Consider the following 26,737-nt stretch of genomic DNA (forward strand, 5'->3'; position numbering starts at 1 on the left):
TGTTCACATCACATCTGTTGTTTTCCTTGACCACGGTTATATAGTGTCTGTGAATTAGAAGTTGAACTTGGAAAGGTAATACTATTTTACTAATGAATTCAAGCATAACTAGAAAACAAGAAGTAGCCAGTTGATGCAGATGTTTAGTCAGGAAATATCATTGAAACTAAAATTGATGAGAATCCTTGTGGGAAATGTTAGTGGATGAACTTGTTCACTGTACAGCAAATCTATTTTCACTATATTCTGATTTCTTTTATAAGAAAACAAGTAATTCTGAAACAGAATTGGAGCCAAGAGCATGAATTCAGTTCATTTTATCTTACATTTCTATGGTTTTAAATAAATGTCCTTTTCTTATTTAAAAAAACCCACACAACTGTCGGGTAGATATTGCAATCCTTATTTTTCTGCTGTCTTATTATTACTGTGTTAAAAGAAATTCAGGGAAGTTGAGTGACTTGTCCAAAATCACTGAGCACTTAAATGGTAAAACCATAACTTACTTTGGTCTTCTGCCTCCAAATCTTGTGTTTATAATTGGGGTGCCTGGGTGGCTCAGTTGGTTAAGCATCGACTCTGGATTTCGGTTCAGGTCATGATCTCACTGTTTGTGGGTTCGAGCCCCAGTCAGGCCACATGCTGTCAGCGCAGAGCCTGCTTGGGATTCTCTCTTTCTCTTTCTCTTCCCCTTCCCCTGCTTGCACCTGCATGCAGTCTCTCGTGCTCTCTCTCTCTCTCTCTCAAAATAAATAAACTTAAAAAAAAAGAAGAACTTTTATAATTGAGATAGGATAGATTTGATGTTTACTCATTGATTGATTTTACAGTACTCTTAGTTGATAAAACAATGAGGTATAGGAAACAGAAGCAAGTTTATGAAATTGCCTTGCTTCTTTATTCCTAGCAAATGGAATCATTTTTCTTTTTTCATATTCAGATTCTAGGTAGAAAAACTTCATTTGATTATATTTATGAAAGTACCTGCTTTAGATTTGTCTGAGTTCTTTTTTAATTTGTTGGCCTAAATTTAACTTTCTGTTTTATACAGATCTAAGTGCACACTGCTTCAGTCTTGTGTTTGACATAATTTGAATAAATTTGCTTTGTCTAGTTTTTTTGTTTTTAAAATTTTTTAATGTTTATTTTTGAGAGAGAGAGAGAGAGAGAGAGAGAGAGAGGGAGAGCGCGCACAAGCGGGGGAAGGGCAGAGAGAGAGAGAGGGAGACAGAATCTGAAGCAGATTCCAGGCTCTGAGCTGTCAGTACAGAGCCCAGTGAGGGGCTCGAACTCACAAACTGTGAAATCACAACCTGAGCCAAGTTCCTATGCTTAACTGACTGAGCCACCCAGATGCCCCTCTAGTTCTTTATCTGTTAAAGTGAAGTTATAGAAAACTTAATCTCAAACTACATATAACTCAAGTATGCACATAAGTGCACAGAAAAAATGGCAGATAATTTCTAAAGTAATGATTTTAGTTTTGAAAAACTATTCTATTTTTAAAAAATGAGTATATCTGATATTCTGGGAAATCATTTTATGCAAAGTGATGGAAATCCATTTTGAAGACCTAATTTGGGAAGAATCAAAAAGCAGTTTGACTTCCTTTTTAATCCTTTTGTTCATGTGTTTCCTTGGTTCTTGCTAGAAATGGATAAGCATCTGTTCTCAGATAGATGAAAAGAGTTGCCAGAGATAAGATGATCTTTTAGCTTCTTGGTTTTCTGATAGTCTATTCCTAGAAATAGAGAAGCTAAGTATTTTGGTTTCAAGTACTTTCCTCTCTAGGTCTGAGTTAGAATATACAAGATGTTCGTAACAAAGTCAAGGAAAGAACTATCCAGAGCAAGTACATGAGTTGAATATAAATGCTTATGTGCATGGGCGCTTGGATGGCTCAATCCATTAAGTGTCTGACTTTGGCTCGGGTCATTATCTTGTGGTTCCATGAGTTTGAGCCCCATATTGGGCTCTGTCAGCATGGAGCCCGCTTTGGATCTTCTGTCTCCCTCTCTCTGCCCTTCCCCTGCTCATGTGTGTGCGCTCTCTCAAAAATAAGTAAACATTAAAAAAATAAAAAATAGATACTTATGTGCCTGGGATTCCCCCCTCCTCAGAGTGAATGGAATTGTCCTTCTTCAGCTCTCTGCTTCCATATCTGGGGGCCAAGCGTACCTCCGTGTAAAGTCACTATTAGTAAGAATGGCATGTTTAACTCCTGTGAGCAAATCACGACTAATTTGTTGAAGTGGGTCTTTATTTCTAAGTTAGTTTTGTAGCTCCCGGTCTAGGTTGGTTGGAATGTTAGCTCCAGCCTCATCTCTTCTTTGGAGGCTTCCCTTATGTCCAAGAGCCTGAAGAGCTTTTCTTCTTCCAGCCTCCCTGGCCCTGCCAGCATTCCACTCCCTCCATGCTAAAGCAGTGGTCCTTTGGCAAGTTTTTTGTTCATACAGAGACTTATTTCTGGTTTTACTATGCTGCCATGATTTTCAAGCATTTTGAGACACATAGATCATGTTGTCCCATCTTGTTTTCAGTTCTTGGTATCATCTTTATCTGAGTCTTTTCTTCTCTCACTCTGCTGTCTTTCATGGTTCACATACTTACCCTGAAAATGTTTTATCTTAAAAATCACCTTATCTTATAGTAACAAATTGCTCAGAAAAGCAATTAGCATTTTAATCGTCTTACTCTTAGCAGTCACCAAATAACTGGAAAATATTGAGTGCTCTCTTATCTCTCTTCTGAGTTCTACCTTAACTCTAAAATCTTTACATTTTATTAAAGAATTGGTAGGTTTGTAGTTCTCTTCAGTATGTATTACAAACAAAAAATGATGTTACTGGCATGCACTCTGCCAATACAAAAAGTTATAGCTTTAAGTTCGTTGTTCTGAAAATAAATGTTCACTGAACAGTTTTTACCTGCAAGCAAAAGTTTGACAACCAATTACATTACCAGGAAGGGATTTTAGTGTACTATTTATTTAGCTTATGTGTCAGCCTTGTATTACATTATAGTGGTAATTCTAATCTTTAGACAAGAATTATACTTCTTGTAGCCGTAGTACCAAACAGCAGGAGCTTGGTATTTGTTGAAATGTCATCATTCATGAGAAAGAGTAGTTCTAGCTCCTTGAGGACAGAAACCATGTTTATTACTGTCACCAGGTATATGACACAATATAGGCACTGAATCAGTGTGTGTTGATTGGAAAATAAGAAAAAAGTCAGTGAGAAAAAAACACTAGCTCATTTTGGTGAACCTAGTCTCATACTGAATATTTCTTACAGTATTCTAATTGGTCTCTATCTAATTACTGCCAGAAGTTAAAATGCATTTTGCTAATCAGTCAGTACAACCTTTAGCGAGAAAGCCGGAAATGCTGCCTGAAACTTCCTCCTTCCCACAAAAAGGCCTGAAGATTCCTGGCTTAGAACATGGAAGCATTGAAGGACCAATAGCAGTAAGTAAAAAGCACCACTTTTTAAGAACTATGAGCAAAATGGCAAAGTACTAAGAACAAACAATGTAAACAGCCATACACTTGGCTTTTGTTATGATCTTGAACTCAATTTTGAGTTCAATAAGCCAGTGGCTCTCTGTGCCACTTATTGTGTGGATTTGAATTTAAATGGCTCCTTCTCTTTTTTGACCCAGAATTTATCAACACTTGGAACGGAAGAGCTCAGGCAACGAGAGCGCTATCTCAAGCAGAAGCGAGATCAGTTGATGTCCATGAGAAAGGATATGAAGACTAAACAGATACAAAATTCTGAGAAGGGAAAACCTGCTGGGGAAGCAGAGGTATGGATGGCTTTACTGTGTCAAAATTTGCAAATCTAGAGGTGGAATTCTCAAAATCAGAGTGTGTGCAAGACAGTCCTGATAATGAATGTTGCTTGTAGTCCATCCATTCCTATTAACCTCCCTGCGAGTGTAGCACCTGCCAAGTTTTTTTCTACAGTGAAATGGCCATGATACGAACATTTTGTGAGGTTGAGGTGACAGCAATTTCATTATAAACATTTTTTTGTGTTTCTTTACTTGCCCTGCTGAGTGCTTAAATTTCAGCAGTCTGTTTCACCTAAGCCTTTGGAAATACTTTAATCACAAAGCAACAATACAGTGGCCACAAACTCCAAGAGATTTTCTTTTCTAAGAAGAGATTTTTGCCAAGAAGAGATTTAGGGAACCCAGTCCACATGTGGCTTTTTAAATTTCTACTTACTGAAAGTGCTCTTTGAGGCAGTATGTTGGGAATTCTAGACTAATGAACCCATCTTATACTATAGCCAATTTTTTCCTTTTATTTTCTTTTGTTTTTTTTTTGTTTTTTGTTTTTTAAGGAAATGACAGAGAAACCAGAAATGACAGCAGAGGAGAAGCAAACATTACTAAAGAGGAGATTGCTTGCAGAGAAACTTAAAGAAGAAGTTATTAATAAGTAATTTTAAAAGCAATTTAGCAAAAGTTCAAATTTTCTTAAAAATAAATTATTTAATCCTTAAACTGAGCCTGTTAGTTTCAAATATTTGTTTGTAAATGCAAATATAAGCTCATTATTACTACTTTATTAAACTTTTGAGGTAAAGGGTGGTGGGGAGGGCAGCTACTTGAGCTGAGAGGGTATAGAAACTCAATTGCTAGCACATTTATTTACTCAAACTTGGCTACCTATTTGTGCTAAGCACTGTGCTGAGTGCCAGGGATACAGCAGTCAACTAGATTGTCAAGGCCCCTGCCTTCATGGGGCTAGCGAAGAAGGCCAAAGTGTTTAAAGGGAAAGGTGGTGTTCTAAGCAGGGCTGGCCAAGCCTCCTTGAGAAGGCAATGAATATTCAAGCTGATAGTAAGGCTGATTATGGGGAGAAATGCGAAGAAACAACTCAGGTCCTGCCACCGGGAAAAGAATAAAGCACCTTGTGAGGAGCGGGCAGTATGGTGAGTCTACAAAGAATGAAGGGAGAGGGTTAGTGTGTGAAATTGGAGGTAGGTGGGGTACTGACTTGCATGGCCTTGTAGGGAATGTGAGAATTTTCGATTTTGTAATGGCAGTGGGAAATCACTGAAAAGTTTTAAAGCAGGGAAGTTACATCATCAAACTGTTCAGTTTTAAAAAAAAAGTGTGGCTGCTGTACGGAGATTACTCGGTGAGTTAAGAGTAGTTGTGGGTATACCAGGTATAAGGAAATCCAATCAAAAGACTAATTATCATGGGCAGTGTTAAGATAGATTTTGGCATTTACATGTGAGGCAGGAGCAAATGGGACTTGGAAAATGGATGTGGGGGATGTTAAAAATACTCAATTACTCTTTCTAGGAAGCCTACCATTAAAAAAGATAAAGGGAATAACTGAGCCTCCAGGGGCGAATGTGGCCCTGGGTATAGGTCTTTTGTGTGAAGTGGCCCTTGGTGGTCTTCTGTAGTTGTTCACAGATAACCAGAATAGTAGACCTTTCTTTCAGAAACTTCCTGTATTGTGTCATCCAACAGGCACCCCCTTTTCTAGTTACTCCTGAGATTGAATTTATAATTCCAATTTATCTCTTTAAATCTACAGTTATAAACTTTTAAAAAGGGATACCAAAATTCGCTTAGCTCCAGTCTTCAACCTGTAGAGAAAAACCAGCATTACTTTACATTTGTTACATTTTCATCACTTAGATGGACAAGAGGAAAAACTAGTGATTAAAACACAGAAATGTTTCATGTAACTTTTTATTAAAAATAGTTTTTATACTGGATACATGTTTACAGATATAATTTTAAGAGAATCTCAGGCATACAAATGTGGGCTCTGGCTTGCTTCAAGGAGTGAAGATAAAGATATAAAAATCCTGATCTGCCTGAGTGAGGGTAGTCATTAAGACAGTAGCTAACATGTAGAAACTTAATATTCTTTCAAAGGATACTTTAAGCCCTCTTTTCATATCATTGTGGGTGAGCCTAGGTACCATGAAGACTATTATCCTGTAAGTCAACAAAACATTCACATTTCTGCTATAAGAATGGTTCCTATCTATGATGATGAGGATTTAAATGTTTGATTCGTGGCAATTCTTCAGAAAGGAAAATTAAAGAAACTCTCCATAAGGTATGGAGATAATATTTCCTACTGGAACTTTAAAATTACTTAATCAGTAAGAGTCAAGAGTAAATAGGGAAATGCTTTAGACCTGGGCTTCTTAGATGACAAGAGGAAATTTATTAAGAGCTAAGAGGAGTGAAAGGGGCTTCACAGAACTTTCTTGAAAGAAAATGTATTCAGATGGTGATTTTACTGATATTAAATTATCCTGAGTCACTTGCCTCTTAAAGTGGAAGGTCTCTTTCATTATATGAACCTTTAATCAAAGAGATAAGACTAGCCCCATGCTGTGATGTTTTGGTGCTGGGACTTTATTTGCCCAAGGCACACCTTCTGTAAGTAGAATCAGTAATACTTAAAGTGCAGTCAACCTTTGTTAGAATTATTTCATTCAGATTGGTGTATGACTTAGTGGTTTATAATAAATATCTATGGATAATTTATTGACTTTTAAAAGATACTATAAAATGGACATATCTCAAAATGGAGTTAACTTATATTTACAACAAACCAAACAAAAGCAACAATCATAGAATTACAGGGTCACATTTTAATTCCTGAATTTTACAGGTCAGCATTAATATCACCACATGTATACAAATGGTGTAAAACAAGTACAGTGGTATTTTTTAATACAAAATAAACATCTGTTTTATGGAAAAACTATACTTCATATCTACACAGACAGCCCATCTTTTCCAAACAATAGCCAAAATTAAAATTAACTACAAAATCTCCAAAACAGGGGAAACTGCTTCAGTTTAAGCTATTCCAGGAAAAATGGACCCATAACACATTACAAGGGTGATCTGAAGATTGTAGCTGGAATTACTATTTTTCACTTTTCTTCCCAATGCATTAAATTGTAGTTTGGGGGACGTTTTTCTCACTTCAGCATGATCTCAGATCATAGATGAGCAAAACTAACATTAAAATATTTACAGTTAACTTGCTGTTCTAAAAATAAAACTTCTTAACTGTTTGCCTCAACTTACTATTTTAAGTTCATTTACGTACATGGAATGTGCTTTTATTCTTTAAAAAAAAAGCAGCTTTCATATTACACCCCTGTTTATGGAAAAACTTCATGTGCTGCATACTGACTTTGATACTGAAGTAACTTCTTGGATCAAAATGGCCTCTAGATATGCCACTTAATTCAGCACTATTCTTGGTATGGAATTCTTTATAAATTACACTTTAAAACTAGCTTGCAGCTCTGGACAGAGACAACTTAACCAACAAAACAGAAAGTGACTTCAAAGTATCCTCCACCAAAGAGTGACTGGGAGGGAGACAGTTGGAAACATTCTGTTCAACCCACTCCCAAGTTTCTAGAAAAAAATCATTTCGAAATACTACTGTACTGATACTTGGCATCAGTTATCTCTAAAAGTGCTGATTTTAAAGTTCTACTGACAAAACTCTCCATTTTGAATCCAGCTTGTTTTCATCAAAATACATACTGAAAATTCATGGTGTAGAAAACTCAACATGTACTGTAACACAGAGTGTACTTCCCTCCAACTACCTATAAGGCTGAACTTGTTAAAACTTCGAAAAATGGTCCCAACAGCATAACTTCACTTTTATGATAGTTGAATTTGTTTTCCATAAAAAATTTTTTAAAAAGAGGCAACTGATTAAAAGAACAACATGGCCAGCACCATTATACAAGTAATGTTATTGGGTTTGTAACTAAAGTTCTGCAATTGTTTCTAGATCGGATACCCCCCCCCCGGAGCAACCCTGCATTTAATATTTTATCAACCTTGTCCCTCCCCAAGCCATTCCCAAACCTGAGAGTTTCCTCACTGAGAGGCTATCTCCCAGGTTCAGGTCACTAACCTTTTTTTGACAGCCTGAAAGGCAAACCCCTTAATTACTAGCAAGCAATCAAGTTCCTGGGAAGCCTTTTTTTTGTTTTTCTTTTTACAGAACTAAACTCTCCTAGCTGATATACTGAGTATCTTTTGCTACTCCTTGTATATTTATAAGTTCAAGTGAGAAAGCTTTCTGATTCAGATTTTCAGCTCATTGAACAGATGCAGCATTTTAGTAAGACCACACATTTGAGGGTCCCCAGTAAGTATTTTATGAGCCAAGACGAGGTCTTTTCCTGGGAGATGTTTCTTCTTCTTCATCTTCCTCTTCATCATCTGGATAATCCACTAAACCAACCAAACTGCCCTATTGAAGAATAAAAAAACTTTTTTAAAAATACATAACTTAAGGGAAAAAAAGCTTATTAGTGCAGTTGCTTTTAAAGACATCACAACTTTTCTAATCATATATATCTCAAACATAAATTTGATACAGTAACTGCTTGAAAATTATGAACACTTGGTACTAGTTGGTGGCACTCTTAAGTTATTACCCTCAACTTTTTTATTCAGCCCTTGGATTTTTAATGACACCTCACAATTCAATTCAGCAAAATTTCACTGTGGAAAAGTATTATCTCCAAAAAGTAGGACTCACAAATCATCAGGATACTGGAAGGAGTGAGCTGGAAGGACCTTGGAGATGAACTAGTTCATCTCTATGTTTAAACTATAAAATAGTGACAAGTAGCCTCCTTTTCGCCTCTGTTCTTCATGTATTTCATCACTATGTGCACACCACTGTTTTCATTCTGCTTTTGATGATAAAGAACACATGAAGTGGGTCATACAACTAATAACTAAAAAATTTAGGGCTACCTTTCTCTAACCAAAAGAAAAGATGAGGTAATTCAGGTGTTTGGTCTTTTATGCGTAATGGATCCCTTTGAAAATCGTATTAAAGCTCTACACATTCTACCCAGAAAATTACATGTTCTCAGGTCTGTGTTCATTTTGAACCAACACCATGAAGTTAGTATGTATGTCCCACAGGTTAAAAGGCTGCTGTAAACAATGAATTTAGTTTAAACCCTTCAGACCTCAAATACAATAGAAATAACTCCTACTTCACAGCTACGTAGCTTCATGTCTAAAGAACCCAGACATCTGGCAGTAACACTTTGCCAAAATATAACTGAACCACTGTAATGTTAATCAACAAAGGTCTCTGAGCAGCTAGAAAGAGTTATCAGAAAGTCTGGGAATTAAATCAAACTTCTTTGTAACATATATTTACGTGAGCATCTTTCTGCTGTCTTCTCAGCTTAATAACACACAAGTCTGAAGTTTGATAAGCAAGAGGTAATATGGCTAAATTGTTAAGAATGTATTTGATTGTAGTCTGCCTGACTTCAAATTCCAAGGCCACCATTTTTTAGGTACATGACTGTGGGCAAGTGATTTATTATCTCTATGCCTCATTTTCATTATCTGTAAAATTGGTATTAATAGTACTTACACCTCACTGAACTATTTTGAAAATTAAATAGAAAATAAAACATAAAAAGCAATGGGCACAGTGGTTAGTATGTAGTTAGTGTTCAGTAACTGCTATTAGCTGCTATTACTAATATCATTCTTATTTATTTGGTTTCAAGCCAAACACGTTAGATGAGAGGAGAGAGAAGACATTATTACCTTATAAAAAGACACCAGTCTGATATTCACAAAGATAAGTTATCGAGGAAAGTTTTCATTATGCTTAGGGATTACAGATTATATATCATAATGTACAAACATTTCAGTTCCCAATGGGTAACATTTAAAATGACTTTTTAAGAAATAGTCTATCTGAAACACCTACATAATTTCAATTTTATCTCTATATCTATACCATAAACAAACTCCTATATAGTAAAAAAAAATCATGTTTACTGAAAAGAATAAAAATATAAAATGTGAAATATTGGAAGTAAAAAGACCTGTAATCCAGAGGTGCACCCTGTAAACAATTTGACAGATTCTGGACTTAAACTATTAATATAATTCATCATGTTAAAAAATTCTAAGGAGAGAGAATTCAAGAATTATCCTCTATGCAAAAAACAAAGGACAGATCTTCCATAAACATGATTAATAAAATTTTTAAAAATCATCAGCAGGAGTGATAGCTTTTACATCTTCTAATTTTTATAGCTTTAATTTCTTTATCTCACCTAACTGGATTGGCTAATACCCAGGAACAATGGTTAAATTACAGCAATCATAGTGGTATCCTACCTTGTCCCCAACTCTGGTGGGAACACTGCTAATATTTTCTTAAGTATAAAGCTAGCTTTTGGTATCAGCCATACATACCATGTTAAGAACCTACCTACTTATTTGCATTTTACTGAGTAAATTTGATAAACTGTAAATGTACATTCTATACAGAAATACGTATAAGGGGGTGCCTGGGTGGCTTAGTTAAGTGTCTGACTTTGGCTCAAGTCATGATCTCCTGGTTCATGGTTTCGAGCCCTGCTTCAGGCTCTGTGCTGACAGCTCAGAGCCTGGAGCCTGCCTCAGATTCTATGTCTCCCTCTCTCTCTCTGCCCCTCTCCTACTTGCGCTTTCTCTCAAAACTAAATAAACTAAAAAAAAAAAAAAAAAAATACACATGTGTATGAAATATTTTGTATAGAAAGTCACATACAATTGTTTTAACTGCAAAAGGCTGGAAACAAGTTTAAAATGCATCAATGTGGGGCGGGGGGCGCCTGGGTGGCTCAGTCCATTAAGCCTCCGACTTCGGCTCAGGTCATGATCTTGTGGTTTGTGAGTTCAAGCCTCGTGTGGGGCTCTGTGCTGACAGCTGAGAGCCTGGAGCCTGCTTCGGATTCCCTCTTTCTCCCTCCCTCCCAAATTAATAAACGTTAAAATTTTTTTAAATGCGTCAATAGGGTTAGTTATAAATTGAAGTGTATCATACGCTGGAATTCTATGGAGGAAGTTCTTTTATATCCTGATATGGAAAGCTCACCCAGATAAGTCTGTTATGTGTTATGTGAAAAAAGCAAGAGCAGTGTTCTCTTTTGTTAATCTGTGGCAAAAGAAGTGTTTGTTTTGGCCGCCTACTAATAGTTTCCCATTCTGATTTCATTTTTTTTTTTTTTGTAACTGTTTTTCTTCAAGGAAAACGTGCATGTTTTATAGCTCTACAGCTAAAAAAAACCTTTGTAATTTCATTAGTAGCTAATGTCTTACCAGCCTTGAAAACTATCAAGTTTTCAAAGAATGCAATTTTTTAAAAAATGTTTTTTATTTCTGAGAGAGGGAGAGAGAGAGAACATGAGAGGGGAGGGGCAGAGATAGGGAGACAAAGGATCCAAAGCAGGCTGTGTCCTGACTGCAGAAAGTCCAATGTGGGGCCTGAACTCATGGAACTGTGAGATCATGACTTGAGTTGAAGGTGGACGTTTAACCCACTGAGACTGAGCCACCCAGGCACCCCTCAAAGAATGCAATTTTAAAAAATATATTAGAACTTTAGGATGCCTTGCAAAGGAGAATTAGAAAAGTTCACATCTGATCTATTTAAGAACCAATCAATTTGATTACAGCAATAAACAGACAGTGAAAATGGTTAAACAGGGCACTGCTGATAAAGAACCTGCCACCACTTAGAAATGTGGCTACACTTTGTTGAAAAAGGCTGAGAGCCAATTTAACTAGTTTCACTTCCATAAACTCCTATCTTGCTTAATTTCAAACTTTTGTCATAGTCTAGAGTGACTGAACAATTTATTTTCCAAGAACAATCACTGTTTTCTCCTTGTCCCCCAAAAAGATGTAGACAGATACGGCAATCTGCTGTTAGTGTCGAAAGGGTAAAAAATGTGTTAGTGCTTGCATTTCATTTTGCTCGGTCATAAGTAAAAAATTATCTGGAAGGATAATAAATTAAGAACTCTAAGAAATAACCCAGAAAGTAGAACAAGAAGATTTAAAAAATGAGTAATAAGCGAGGAAAATTATGAAAATTGTAAGCTAAACCTAGAAGGCCCAACATCCAAACAATAAGTTAATAGTGAAATAGCACAAAATGTCCTCAAATTGAAGGACATGACTGTTTGGCTGCTTCCAAGAAGAAAATAAAATAGCACACACAAAGGATCATAAATAAGAATGTCTTCAGATTACTTGACAGCAGTAACTTCAAATTTTTAAAAGAAAATTATTTCCAACCTGGTTCTATATTCAGTTAAACTGTCAGTCAAGTATGAAGACAGAATCAACATATCTTCATACATGAAGGTCTCAAATTTTACCTCTCATGGCATTTTTTTTTTTTTTTAGAAAACAATTATTAGAGGATATGTTCCACGAAAATGGGAGGGAAAATCAAGAAAGAGTCCAGAGACATGAGATGCAGGAAACAATCCAAGAAAAAGAGAGGCAAAAGAAGTACTAGGATGATGGCTGAGGCAGCCATAAGACAAAAGCTGTGCAGCAAATCTAGACAGCAACCGATCTAAGCTGGAACTGGAAGGGAGGCTTCAAGACAGAGGTCTCCACAGGGGATAGATACTATGTGGAAACTAACCTGAGAGGTAGTGAAAGAATTAGTGACAGGCACCTAACTACTGCAACAAATGAAAAAATGGTGGCCATTATTTACTCTAGAAAGAGAAAAGTTACCAAGAAAAATACAGTATAGGAAAAAAGACCAGGAAAAAATTCACAAAGAACATTTATATTGTCATCACAGCAATAAAATTATCAATTATTTAACCAAAAATTGTGAGAGAAGAAATAAGGGTGAGGGTGTGGTAAGGACTGTTCACATGCTAAATTCTTACCTACCATAACAAGAATAAATTAGGTCTAAACTTGGCAAAACAACACAGAAGTATTAACATATTACTTAGAAATAGAAGGTACAAGAGTTTTAAGCTATCTCTGTGGAAAGGAAAAAGGACTGATTTTTTCCCTCAACATTTTAATACTACTTTGACTTTTGACAGTAAGTGCATGTATTGCTTTGATTAAAAAAAAAAAAAAAAGTCTATATTGAGAGGGTGCAAATAGTGTTCTAAGCTCTTTACACTTATTAAAAAATTTAATATTTACAACATGCCTTTAGAGTAGGTGCTCTTTTATCCTTGTTTATAATGAAAAAAACTAAGGTTGTGAGAGATTTAATAATTTACTCAAGGTCAAACAGCCTAGAAAGAGGCAAAGCCAAGATTTGAACCCAAACAATTGAACTCCACAGCAAATATTCTTACTATAGTATCACAAATATTACATTAAAATGTCCTATCAAGAAGGGAAAATTAATTTTAAAACTTCTAGGTAAAAAACAAAAAATGTTTCAAAAGCAGTAGAATCTCACTGACAATGCTACTTCTGTGATCTTTAGTCAAGAGCCTACCTCAATGCAATACTGACTAGACTCCACATTTTTGTAAAACAATAAATTCAAATTGTATTTTGTGTTCAAAACTAGATGCATCACTTAAGATTAGGTTTTCTACTACTATAACATTTCCCTCCTCTTGTCCTTCTACTCTTCTCCTAACAGTTATCTTATATTTATGCCTTTTTATTTTATGCCACTCCTTTTTGGGGAAAAGGATGGTTGCGTATAATAACAATATAAATGAAAGAAGAGAGTTTTATATAAAATTTAAACTTGTTTATATAAAACAGTAACCAATGGGAAATACATATGCTATGCAAGTAACAAAAAGGCTAATATCCTTATAACTGAAGATTCATTCATATTAAGAAAAACATAAGCCAATTTTAAAAAGACAAGACTATGAAAAGACAACTTGAAGAAGAGCAAATTCAAAAGGCTAATAATCAACGTTGCTACTAACACAAAACACACAATTGGGAAAGAGATCTATTCTGTTTATGCAACCTAATGGGCAAAGATTAAAAATAAATTTAACAACACTGGCAAAGCTGCAGTGAGCCAAGCACACTCATACAATGCTTATAGTAACATAAACTGGTATAGACATTCTGGATGTATCTGATAATATGTATGAAAACATTCCTTTATGCATCTATCCAAGAAAATAGCTTAAAATGCAACAATACCAGCAGTCCCATCAATGAAATAGCAGAATCAACTTATGTGCTCCAAAATATTATTGGGTGTGTTGCTTACAAATATTATGATACAGATAAATAAAATGAAATTCTGTGGTCATCAACAGTATTTAAGTAACAAAGAAAAATTCTTTTAATAAATAAATAAAAGCAAGATACAAAACTGTTTAATTACATGTCTGATAAACCCATATACCTAAAGAAGAATCAAATATCAGCAGTCATGTTCTCTGATGACAGCGAGCAAAACTTTCTTCTTTGAAATTATTTTTATTATCCAAATTTCCTTCAGTAAACATGAAATAATTTTAAAGATGGAAAAAGCAAAGTTTGTGTATAGAATAGTTTCACATACCTTGGTGGCTGTTACTGATGTGGCCAAGTTTGTAGTTTTGGAAGAGGATCCATTAGAACTTGCTGGTGGTGTCTGAGCCACTACAGATTTACTGTTTGTACTGTTTGTTCCATTAGCAGCACTGGCAGAGTGGGAGAAAGTAAATTTGAAGCCACTAGATGATGTCCTTTTGGGAAGGTTTTCTTTGTCTTCACTTTCTTTTGCTAAAGCAAAATTTTAAATCTTTTTTAGTAAAGATTCCTAAGCAAAGCATCTGAAAAGCACAGTAACTTTAAAACTTATAAATCAGTAATGTGGATGGAACTGGAGAGTGTATGCTAAGTGAAATAAGCCATACAGAGAAAGACAGATACCATATGTTTTCACTCTTATGTGGATCCTGAGAAACTTAACAGAAACCCATGGGGGAGGGGAAGGAAAAAAAAAAAAGAGGTTAGAGTGGGAGAGAGCCAAAGCATAAGAGACTGTTAAAAACTGAGAACAAACTGAGGGTTGATGGGGGGTGGGAGGGAGGGGGGGGTGGGTGATGGGTATTGAGGAGGGCACCTTTTGGGATGAGCACTGGGTGTTGTATGGAAACCAATTTGACGATAAATTTCATATACTGGGAAAAAAATATAAATTAAAAAAAAATAAAACTTATAAATCATTGCCTCTGCTTTATAAGAGTACAGCATGATGTGTACAGTGGTAAGTCTTTAATTAGCTGGAATCTTAGAAATCTCAGGATTAGAAAGGATCTTAAGAATTATATACCAGAATCTGTCATCCTACGCTAGAATTCTACACTGCTGTTATCTAGGACACATCAAGGATTCATTACCTGCCTGACTTCCTTTTACTGTGTCTTTGCAGCTTCTACTCACTGCACTGATCCTATACTCCTATAGTCCTTGTGAAAACCTGACAATCCCTCCCACAAGTCAGTATTTTAAATGCTTAAAGACGATGATATGATCATATCTATCAGTCTCTTATTTCCTGAATATTCCAGGTTCCTTTATCTGTTTCTCTTATGACATAGGTATCTACTATCCTTTCATATCTGGTTGCTGTTTTTGTGTATGATTCTTGAGTGGATGTGGTGCTTCAAGCACGGCCTCACTGCCCCTTTCCACGGCAGTCAGGGTAGTGCCTGTAATGAGTAAAGGTAGAAGAATTAGGTCACCAAAAATTACCACCTATTCCTTAGGACATTTTAATGGGCTATTTGCTCCCCCAGGCTGAAGTAAACAGAACTAAGAGCATTAACGAGTACATGATGAATGATGCTGGGAACAACGGTTTCAGGAAAAATGTAATAAATCAATAAAACACTATCTAAGGAGAATTGCCTTTAGAATACGTCACATTCAAAATCACAAACTTTATATGAAGTCCAGGAAATGCTTTGCTTTTCAAAATGTAAATCTGTATTAAACATTTATATGATATATGGAGGGCAGTACTCCAATAATGGTAATTTTTTAGGCCATAGAATTAAAGTGATTCGTTCTTTTGAAAGCTAAGTAAGATCTGAAGGATGGGAAATTTTACTTTCATTTCTCTTCCCCTGATAGCGTATCTTTATTAAATTTTTATAATGATTTTAAAATTTCAAAGAGCCAAGTTACTTCTCTGAGCTTAGTTTCCTCAGCTGTAAAAGGCAGAGTGCTCTGGAAAGTTTCTATGGATCTATATGGTCTCTATTATTATTGAGGATTTCAGTACAGAAATAAATCCAAGATTATTCACAGAAGACAATGTATTAAGTAGAAAATATAATAATTTCAGAAAATATAATAATTTCTAAATAGTAAATGAAGGGCATCACAAAATGACAAGTTTCAAGAAAAACATTTTAAACATGAAAATAAGTCCCAGCTTTGGAAAAAGATGTGGAAATCTTAAAAGGTCACATTTCACTATAAAATTCATATCTTTCATACTTTATATACTATGGCCAAATCTTCACAGACAACTCAATAATTTCTGTATTTAAAAATGATGCACTATTCAAAAACTTAAAATTTTAATACCTTTTTTGGTCTCCATAAATTTTTCATAAGTATCTGGAAAATCATCTTCTGGCTTAGATTTTTCTACTGGTGCCACAACTGCTTTTCCTTCCTCCTCTTCATCTTCATTAAACCACATTTCTTCATCCTCTTCCAAGGCTTTTGCATCTCTGCGAAATCTGTTACTACGCAATATAGATGGTACACTGTAAGAAACATACCACAAATACTAATGACTTAAAGTTTGTAACCAGATTAAATTTGAGAATAAATATGTATAACCAAGAGGAGCTAAAGTAATTTTAGCTGAGTATAATTTATATCATAACCACCTCAACTGTGATACAAGATGTAACCAGAAAATATCCCAAAATATTTAAGGATATTGCAAACTAAACTAAAAATTTACCTTGAGTTATGATACAAAGCAGTCATTTTTCACATAAGAGATTCTGGTAAGGAGAATATCCTACCCTTCTATAAGACTCTGTACTATCTAATGATGGAAAGAATGCTCCTGGGTAAATTTATTATGTCAGATCCAAACAAAAGATGATTTTGGATATAATTATATAAACTATAGATGCAATATACTTAAAACAATACCTGTTCAGTTTCTGATTTTGTCTGTCTTTTTCTTGCTCATATTTAGTCTTCAATCCTTTGAATGTCTGAACATATTCAATTGATTCAAGTGCTTTATAAAAGTTTTCAACTATATGTGCAGTAAGAGACTTGATATCTTCCTGTATAAGGACAAAATTTACAATTCAAATATAATTCAATGACTGTTAGGAGAAAAACTTAAAGAAACTTTTTTACAGTTCCAAAGCTGACCAAAAAAGATTTTTCAAAATCGCATTCCAAAAATAAGTGTCCTAGTTTCTTTATACATGAGCCAGGCCTCCTCAGAAAACTTGGAATAAAAAAGAAGCCTTTTTGGGGGGCTACTAAACATCTGAAAGTAAACAGATTTAGTTTATATCTTGTTTATTTTTTCCATTTATGTAGCACTTCACAATTTAAAAAGCACTTTAACATATACTTTCACTTGATCCCCCTAACAATTCTATGAAATAGGGTTCATTACTCCCATTTTACAGAGAAGGAAAATTGAAGATCTCAGAGGTTAGATGGGCTGATCCAGAGCACACAGCCAGTTAGAAAATCATATTCTTTTTTTTTTAAATTATATTTTCAACAAAATGTTAGGTGTTACTTAATGACTCCTTCTTTAACTGGTAAGAAGCCTTACCTAAATAATAAACACAGACTCCTTTGACTGTATTACATGTACAGATATGATCAACTGTTAACTTGAATTCCATGTATTTCCAGTCTTCCAATGGTATAATTTTTGTGAAATAAACTGACAGCAATAACTTCTAAATTCTATATGAACCATTCTAAATAATCATTCCAAATACCTGAGTGTGAAGCAGGCTCATTAAAAAAAAAGTTTATTTATTTGTAATTTTGAGAGTGTGTGCCCAAGTGGGGAAAGGGCAGAAAGAGAGAGAAACAGAGACAGAGTCTCAAGCAGGTGCCTGAATAATATTTTTATTATTAATAATAGAAGTCGTCATTCAGGAATTTAATATTAGTAAAAAATATACATGCCACTTCTTTAAAAGATACACCATAATAGGGACACCTGGGTGACTCAGTCAGTTAAGTGCCCAACTCTTGATTCTCATGGTTCCTGAGATCAAGCCCCAAGTCAGGATCCATCCTGACAGCACAGAGCCTGTTTGGGAGTCTCTCTCTCCTCCCCTCCTCCACTCAGGCGTGCACACGTGGGCACTCTCTCTCTCTCTCACTTTCAAATAAGCTTTAAAAAAAAAAAGATATACCACAAACTGTTTCTTTTAAGGATTTTAAGTCTTTAAATTCTCCTGTAAATCTCAATTAAGAAATATTAGAAACCCAGGTAAAATGGTTCTGTACTATACCCTGAACAAAAAGATAAGTCAAGTTTTGGGATTCAATGTACATTTATCAACTACCCAAAATTATTTTCTGAAAAACAAATTCAATCATAGGAATAGGGATGGGGTTGTTACCCTACAACTCATTTTATCAGTATCTCACCAAAAAATTTAAGGAAAAAAATACAAAAGTCAATCTCTATTCATTAGAACAGTGCACTGTGAACTGGGGTTCAGATACTTGGTGAGCTAGTTAACTATGTTCCCTCTTTTCTAAGGCTAAAGAGTACTTCTATCCTCTTCATCCTTTTGAAAACCATACTCTTAGCAAGTGACTATTATTAGAAAAATAATCAAGTTAGCCAAATCATCTTTATCTGAGAACAGCATATCATGAGCAGAAATGTGATTTGTAACACACACAACTAAAGAATGAATTTCTAGCTCTGATTTTCTTTTTTTCAAATTCTTTCTAACCATGTGGCCATTTGCCCTGGTGGAATGATTTCATTGTGTGGGAGAGGGTAAATTTATTGTACTGGTTCTACAGTTACCTGTCTTATCCCTGTTGCTCACATACAGTTCTCTCCAGATCTTTTTATGACAAATCTTATGTTGCCCCAAAGCGAGCTGTGACCTATCTTCAAGTTCTGACTGTGCTCCTAACCAAATGGATGCTCTTGAATCAATCACTCAAATCAGTTTGGATGACTCAAGTACCTCATCTATAAAATAAGGCAGTTGGAGTGGTCTGCCTACTTCCTGGTCTCTTCAACTTAAAATTCCATGATAAAAGCCTACCTTTTATACATCTTCCATCAAAGTTTACCAAAGTAATTATTTTCAACCTTTCTATATTTATCACTACCCCTACAACAGATCAGAGAGATCACATCATTGAATGGCATGCTTGACTGAAAAGTCTACATACATATGCCAAATATAATCCTAAAACATTTGGCCAATAAAAATAATACACAGTAAACATGGGTTAAAATACTATGCTCAATTTCACAATTTAGAATATTAACGTTGCTAAACATATAATTATTTTGTTAAGAAGCCTTTACTATAAACTTACCACTCTTATAAATTCAAATAACTCAATGACAGCTGAATTCAACAGATTGTACCGAGTTCCGTTATCCAGGAGAGCATTTATAACTGGCTCAAAAAGATTTCCCTTCGTGATGTAACGATTATAAAATTCATCTTTAAGGCCAATTATCCGCCTCATAAAACGAAGAGCACCTAATTAAAAATAATCCAGGGAACAAATTGATAATTTATTAATAATTATTGGGAAGTATAAAGAATGTATACTTCTAAAATAAAAAGTAAACACTGTGAACTAAAAATAATTGGGTTTTGAAGGAAAAAATAAGTTAGGGAGAGACCACTTAAACTTGTATAAACTTCTCTGGTAGCTAGCAAAAAGTCCAATAATTGGTATTTAGGAGATAAATAAACTATTCAGGCAGGTAGCTCCATGATATAGAGATTAAAAAAACATATAGAAAGCACAGGCTGCCGATGCTGGCAGTACTGGGAGCAGTGCTGGTGGACATGAAGACAGTACAGTGACAGCAGCTCAGGACCAGCGCAGGGCTGTCCGTCACGAAGGTGGGCGGAGCAGTGGTGTAGCCTGTCAAGAGGGCCTTGCCTCTCTGCAGGAGGGAGCTCTGAAGGTAGGTACTTCTTTGTGATTTCCTGAAAATAAAGCCACAGGGGTTCTTGCTGCCAGCTTAAGAGGAGGGCTGAAGGTCTTTTACTTTTCTGATGAAAGCTACAGTTCCACTGCCACCATTTCAGTTCTCTTTGCCTTGGAAAAAGCATCTGTGAACTGACGCTACCTACACATTATAATGTCATTTCCTTGTTTACCAACTGCTTATGAGCTGTTTTGCCATAGCAGATCAGGCTGTACTTGTAAAAGAACAGAGTAACAAATAAGCAGTATCATCTGGCTTTTCATATTTTAGAATATTGAAATGTTCAGTCTCTCATTTCAACCCACTGTTCACAGATGGAAGTCATTAAAAGAAGTTGTGTCTGTCAAAAGAGGTTCCTAATATTATCTGAGAATAAAACAGAAACAGGCCATGTAAGGTCTAAATGTAGGATGACTGTAACACTAAACAAGTGTGAAGAGAAGTGCTAGACTTCTAACAACACCTAGTCTTTGTAGCAGAACAAGAAGTACTTACTTAAGATTAAAAAGACTGAAGCACCGGTAAAGATGTGAGCACTCTCATACACTGCTGGTGAATAGCAGGATATAGTAACAACTCACTGCTAATTATAATGGAAATCTTGAAGCAATGTAAACATGTAAATACTGGAGATTTGTTCAATTATGGCACATCCACATAAAGAAATGACTCTGCAGTCATCCCTAAGCACTGGCTACAGAAAGCCAATAAGAACACCTATCATGAGAACATCCATCTTCTGAAAATTAATATAAAAATTTAATGTAAATGTGATCAGGATGAACTAGATAAAATTATTTTTAAGTTACTGTGGAAGAACAAGTGTCCACGAACCAAGAAAATTATGAAAACAAAAAGTGAGGAGGGACTTAGCAGATAATTAACTTTACAACAAAGATGCCATAGTGGACTAAGAATAAACTTTCCCATTTATTTCATCTAGTAAAGTAACAGATTTAAAAATATTAGTCCAGAAGTAAGACACAAGATATATGTGGTAACTTACTGGGTAACAAAAGAGAAACTTTCATTCAGTAAGAAAAATAGTTTATTTAATAAGAGGATGGGCACAACTGGCTATCCATCTAGAAGAAAACAAAGCAAGACCGTCCAAACCATATACAAGAACAAACCTCAAATGTATTACATATATAAGTAAAAAATGAAATAATAAAAATATCAGAAGTAAAATGAGGAGGATATTTTATTTGTATAATCTTAGGACATAGATGTTCCTAAGCAAGACAAAATCCTCAAAACTCATAAAAAGAAGACATATTTTTCATCAGGGAGAATTTTAAATTGTTATGTCAAAAAATAAAATAAAGGTAACTGTGAAAGACAAATGAGACTGGGACATTTTCCCCCCCAAACATGATATATTACTGGTATCTCTAATATAAAATGAGCTTTAAGAAAAAGGTAACAGACAATCCACAACAGATAAAATTCAAAAACACTAAAACATGAAAGTATGTTGCCAAAGAAAACATAAATTAAAACACAAGTGGAATACCACATTTCCCATCATCTGCCTCCTAACATTTTAGGAGCCAGTAAAACTGAATGCTGCCAGAGTGTCAAGTGCTTCAATCTTTTGGGAAAGTTATCTGGAGGCTGTATGTTAAACTCAAATTTAAAAGGATACATTAAAACTATATAAACATTCTTTTCTGGCAAGAGAATTATTGGGAATCTACACTATGGAAATAAACCAATACTTAAAAGATTCATATACTAGACTATTTACTACAATGTTGTTTGGAGTGGCAAAATACCAAAACAATCCCATAATCTGTACACTGCAGAATGGCAGAATAAATTGTGGAAGAGCCACTCCATCAAATGTTACTCAGCTACATTTAGGAAAACAACTTAGTTGAGACTATATTCAATCACCTAGAGTAAGACTAAGGGACTGAGAAGTATGTTAATATGATCCTTTTTTGGATAAAAATAAAAAATACCTATAACTGTGTAAATATGTTTATATAAATTTTTACGGATACAGAAAAAAATTGTGCAGGCTGTTAATGGTGGCTACTTTTAAGGTCTTAAAAATAATGGTTGGGGGATTAATATTTTCTCTATATATTAAATGTTTACATTTTATCTATGATTTTTATGCTCAGAAAAAACACACAAAGCTCTTTATTTGGAGAGAGGAAGTTGTTAGTTTATCTCTATTTGCAGGTAAAATTGTGAAGAGGAAAGGAAAGTTAAAAGTTTGGCAACCATCAACTGAAGCAAATACTGGCATTTAAGTTTGATTATTACCGGTTCAATTGGTCTACTGAGGGGGACTACTCCTAAATTATTTTTACAAGTTCAATAAATAACCCGAGTTACACAAAAATATTTCAAGGCTGTATCTCAAAAGTATAAAAAAAAGTCACCAATGAATGACAGTGTAATGAAGCGGATGTAAAAGACAGTAGGACTTGTTCTATTAGTGAAACGCTGTTGTTGTACATACTATTGTATCACGACTTAAGCCAATTCAATCCAAATGTGAGTAATATGTGGGTGGGAAGCACCATGACCTATTCCTCCTGTCCTTTAAATAAAAGATTAGTACTTCTCATAAAATCATCTTTTTAATAGCATATATACTGCTAAAAAAAATAAAGTCCAATGGGTAACTTCAGGGTTTATCTCTATTAAAAATGTTGTTCCTTAAGATATTTTATAAGAACATTCATTTAAAGTGTTACTTACACAAGGCCAGGAAAGTGTGCTTTGAATTCATCAAGACCAAGACTCTTCTTAGCAAGTCCTTGTTCATAATATAGTTTTTTATGTGGTATGTGTGATGTTCCACGCAAAATGTGAGTAGTTCTAAAATTAAGGCAAGCAGCTGTGCTGTTTGATAATTATCTACAAAGAAAGTCATCATATGAAAATAAAATAAGTATCGCAATTCATCTAAATAGAATAAAGCTTATGTCCTAGATTTTAGAGCAACAGTAAAATTCTATTTGCTCCTCATTTTTATATCAATTAAAGAAGCTACGGATTTTTACTTTTTCATTAGCAGACTCCCCAAAAGTATTATCAGTTTTACTGACTAAATGGATACTTTCTAAGGCTCTTGTATAAAATATTTATGAATATTAAGAGGAAAGAAAGTCTAAATAAAAATCTACAAACATGATAAGAAAACCGTCATTGCACTGAGATCTTCTTAGTAGTGTTTCCTTAATATGTGCTATTACTATTAATTAACCTATAAAAAGAGTCCACAGTAAATAGCTCAAATTTTTGCCCATCACATGGTGCAATATAAATTTCCCCAGTAAAATAAGTATGTTTTAAAAATTCATTTTTGAGAGAAAGAGAGCGAGTGTGCGTTCACGAGTGGGCGAGGGGCACAGGGGGGACAGAGGATCGGAAGCAGACTCTGTGTTGACAGGAGCAAGCCAGACGCGGGGCTCAAACTCACGAACCATGAGATCATGACCTGAGCCAAAGTAGGGCACTCGACCGACTGAGCCACCCAGGTGCCCCAATATGCTTTCTTTAAAGACACCTTTAAGGAAAGGACATTTTTGGCTATTTGAACATCAAGTGAAAAATATTACATCAATATTTATTTTTAACAATAATCATTTTAACATCAAATCATGATATCCATGAGATGCCTACTGAAATAAACTACACTGTTTTTTTTCCCCTCAAGAGGCTTTGGTGTATACATTCATGAGATTTCAAATTGTTTCCTGAACATCAAAATTGAATGTATGTCAAAGGCTCATGTCAACCATTACCCACACCTATTACAAATGTTTTAGGCAAGAAATATTAAGCCGTGAGGAAATTTTGTAATTACAACTTTACAGACTAAAATCTAGTCCAACTATTGTATTTTTGAAGAAGATTACAATTATAAATAAATATTTTATGCAACTATGATCCTATCAGGAATAAATCAGCATTCTTTTGATAACAGAATAGCCATTAAAAACTGGGTCACCTGTTCAGTTTTTAAGTGGCTGGTTCAGTTGGTTAAGTGGCTGATTCTTGATTTTGGCTCAGGTCATGATCTCATGGTTTGTGTGATCAAGTCCTGTGTTGGATCTGTGATGAGAGTGCAGAGTCTGCTTGGCATTCTCTCTTTCCCTTTCTCTGCCCCTCCCCCACCCTCAAAATAAATAAATAAACTAAAACAGAAATACAAAATACAGTTCTGGTATTTCAAAGATCCTTCCTACTTTAAATGCAAGTAAAGAGTTTTACTTGCTTCAGAGCAATCTGTGTAACCAGCACCACAACCAATATATGAACTAGTCCCTCACCATTAAAAAAACAAACTCTCTTAAACTCTCAATTCCCAAATTTTATTTACAAAGATTTTGTAACAATGATCTGCAGTGTTAATAAATGTCTTGTTTTCACATTCTCAAATTAGGACATGAAATTACTCATGATATCTTGAATCCAATCTCTCCTAGACCTTTGATGAGCCTGGCAGAAAAGATAGGATGCTAGGTGCACACAGCATATTTTCCATACTCCCAGCCCCACACCTGCTATGCATGTTCCAAGCAGAAGCAACAGTGTTTACACTCACATTCATAAACAATACCTAAGCATAATGTTGTCATCAATACTAGTTCCTAACTGGCCTTAGGATTTCAAAGATAAGAATGAACTAAAATCCTCAATTTTCAGATATCTTCTCAAAAAAAATATCAGAAAATAAGCTCTAAATTTACAAAAACAAAAAATTCCAACTGGTTTTCTATCTTTTATATTGGAGAAAGTGGACCCTTTTCTTTATTATAAAGAAAAAAGGAAATATATTTTTTTTAATTTCATTTGTTTGAAAATATGCCTTTCCTAGCCTTGTATAAATAAATGCATTATACTGAGGAAAAAAAGCTTTCACTTTGTATTAGTTCATAAAATAAGAATTTATACTTACCAGGGCAAATCGTGCTGTTCTTGTTAGATCCAACTATATTATCTAATAAAAAAAGTTAAAGTCAGTTCAGTAATAATTAGATCACATTTTCCTAGTACTTTACAACATACAAAGCATGTCTTTGATCATAATCTCATTTTACCTGGATAATAACCATTAAGAATTAGTTGTGAGGAGAGGGTAAGGGGGTGGGCAAAATGAGTAAAGGGAGATACAAGGTTCCAGTTATGGAATGTATGTCACAGGGATAAAAGGTACAGCACAGGAAACATAGTTAATGGTACTGTAACAGCACTGTGTGGTGACAGATGGTAACTACAACTTGTGGTGAGCACAGCTTAATGTATAGACTCTTCAACGTAGCACTGTGTATCAATTATATTTCAATTTAAAAAATTTAGTTGCTTCAAATATACCTGTAGCTGCAATTGTTTACAGAATTGGGTGCAGATGAGGAATTATTAAAAGACAATATCACAAATATTCTGATAAAAGAAAGTGAGGTTACAACCAGAGAAAAGAATGATACTTCTTTTACTTCTCTTAGCCATCCTCCAACAATTAGGACAGGTCTCTCTACGGAGGAGTTTCTTCAACTCCAGAATAACACATATGTTAACAATTAGTCATTTATGCTTTGAATTTTGAGAAAATAAGACATTATAAGTTCTGATTTCTAGGAACATGGCTTACAGTACATTTGTGTAGAAAAAAATAAGACTATCACACAGCATTGTGTATGATAAAAAATCTGGAAACAAATGTACATTAGAGGCAGAAAGGTTAAATTACAACATACTCATAAGAGAATATTATGTAGGGATTAAAAATAAGAACTCTAGCTATCAATATGGACAGATTTCTAAAAAGCACTGAGTAAAAGAAAAAATTGCAGAATATGAAAAACAGAAATCAATTCTTATCAAGTTTGAAAACATGAAAAATAATACATTATACATGTCATAATAATATAAACAGACATGGGGTGATAAACTTCAAATTTAGCATTTCTTGAGGGATGGGGGAGAAATTAGAATGTGGGGAGAACAGGAAACTCCAACAAATCTGTAATTTATTTTCTTTTCGAAAATATTTGGAAAAATATGTCAAATTAGTTTTGATAAAGCCAACAGGAAATATATGGGGGTCTGTTATACAATTATCTAATATTTTTGCATGGCTGGAAGTATTTTAAAATAAAGATTAAAAATTTATTTTAATTTATACATATGAAACCATTCTGCATGAAAATGTTCTGCAACATGTTTTAACCAACTATATATTTTTGGGAACTAGTCAGATGATAGATCAAAATTCAATTATTTTAATTGCTATACAGTATTCCATTATATGAATATACCATACATTCTTCATTTTCCTACCATGAGCAAGGCACCAACATCCTTGTACCTGTCATGCACATGCATAAATGTTCCCTAGGGAAATACAAATCAAAGCCACAATGAGATACTACCTCGCTCATGTCAGAATGGCTTACATTAACACCACAAGAAACAGGTGCTGGCAAGCATGAGAAAGGGGAACCTCCTGCACTGTTGGTGGGAGTACAAATTGGTACAGCCATTCTGGAGAGCAGTATACAAGTTCCTCAAAAAACTAAATATAGAACTACCCTAGGATCCAGTAATTGCACTTCTAGGTATTTACCCAAAGGATACAGAACTATAGATTCAAAGGGGTACATGCACTCTAATGATTATAGCAGCATTATTAACATTATTAAATGTCCACTGACTGATGAATGGATAAAGAAGATGTGGTGTGTGTGTGTGCGTGTG

The 26,737-nt window shown here is 34.7% G+C and overlaps 2 protein-coding genes across 8 annotated transcripts in view; one reads left to right on the forward strand and one right to left on the reverse strand.

Annotated features, from left to right (window-relative positions):
* The window catches only part of CFAP36 (cilia and flagella associated protein 36), a 29,775-nt gene extending 25,256 nt beyond the window's left edge, over window positions 1-4,519 (forward strand). For 2 of the 3 annotated variants that reach the window (XM_015074214.3, XM_027072422.2), the window contains 3 exons: window positions 3,330-3,469; window positions 3,664-3,810; window positions 4,353-4,519. In XM_015074214.3, coding sequence (XP_014929700.1) covers window positions 3,330-3,469; window positions 3,664-3,810; window positions 4,353-4,454 — 389 coding nt within the window. In that variant the 3' untranslated portion in view covers window positions 4,455-4,519. The remainder of the gene's footprint in view (window positions 1-3,329; window positions 3,470-3,663; window positions 3,811-4,352) is intronic. The other variant, XM_015074215.3, reaches the window with a different exon arrangement.
* A 2,105-nt stretch (window positions 4,520-6,624) lies between these two features.
* PPP4R3B (protein phosphatase 4 regulatory subunit 3B) overlaps window positions 6,625-26,737 on the reverse strand; it is a 63,435-nt gene continuing 43,322 nt past the window's right edge. For 4 of the 5 annotated variants that reach the window (XM_027072421.2, XM_027072420.2, XM_015074210.3 and 1 more), the window contains 7 exons: window positions 24,939-24,980; window positions 22,733-22,891; window positions 19,384-19,553; window positions 16,981-17,120; window positions 16,396-16,580; window positions 14,378-14,580; window positions 6,625-8,284 (listed from right to left, as the gene is read on the reverse strand). In XM_027072421.2, the coding sequence (XP_026928222.1) occupies window positions 8,189-8,284; window positions 14,378-14,580; window positions 16,396-16,580; window positions 16,981-17,120; window positions 19,384-19,553; window positions 22,733-22,891; window positions 24,939-24,980 (995 nt within the window). In that variant the 3' untranslated portion in view covers window positions 6,625-8,188. The remainder of the gene's footprint in view (window positions 8,285-14,377; window positions 14,581-16,395; window positions 16,581-16,980; window positions 17,121-19,383; window positions 19,554-22,732; window positions 22,892-24,938; window positions 24,981-26,737) is intronic. The other variant, XM_015074211.3, reaches the window with a different exon arrangement.

The sequence above is a fragment of the Acinonyx jubatus genome, chromosome A3 (genome assembly GCF_027475565.1).
Source record: "Acinonyx jubatus isolate Ajub_Pintada_27869175 chromosome A3, VMU_Ajub_asm_v1.0, whole genome shotgun sequence".
NCBI lineage: Eukaryota > Metazoa > Chordata > Mammalia > Carnivora > Felidae > Acinonyx > Acinonyx jubatus.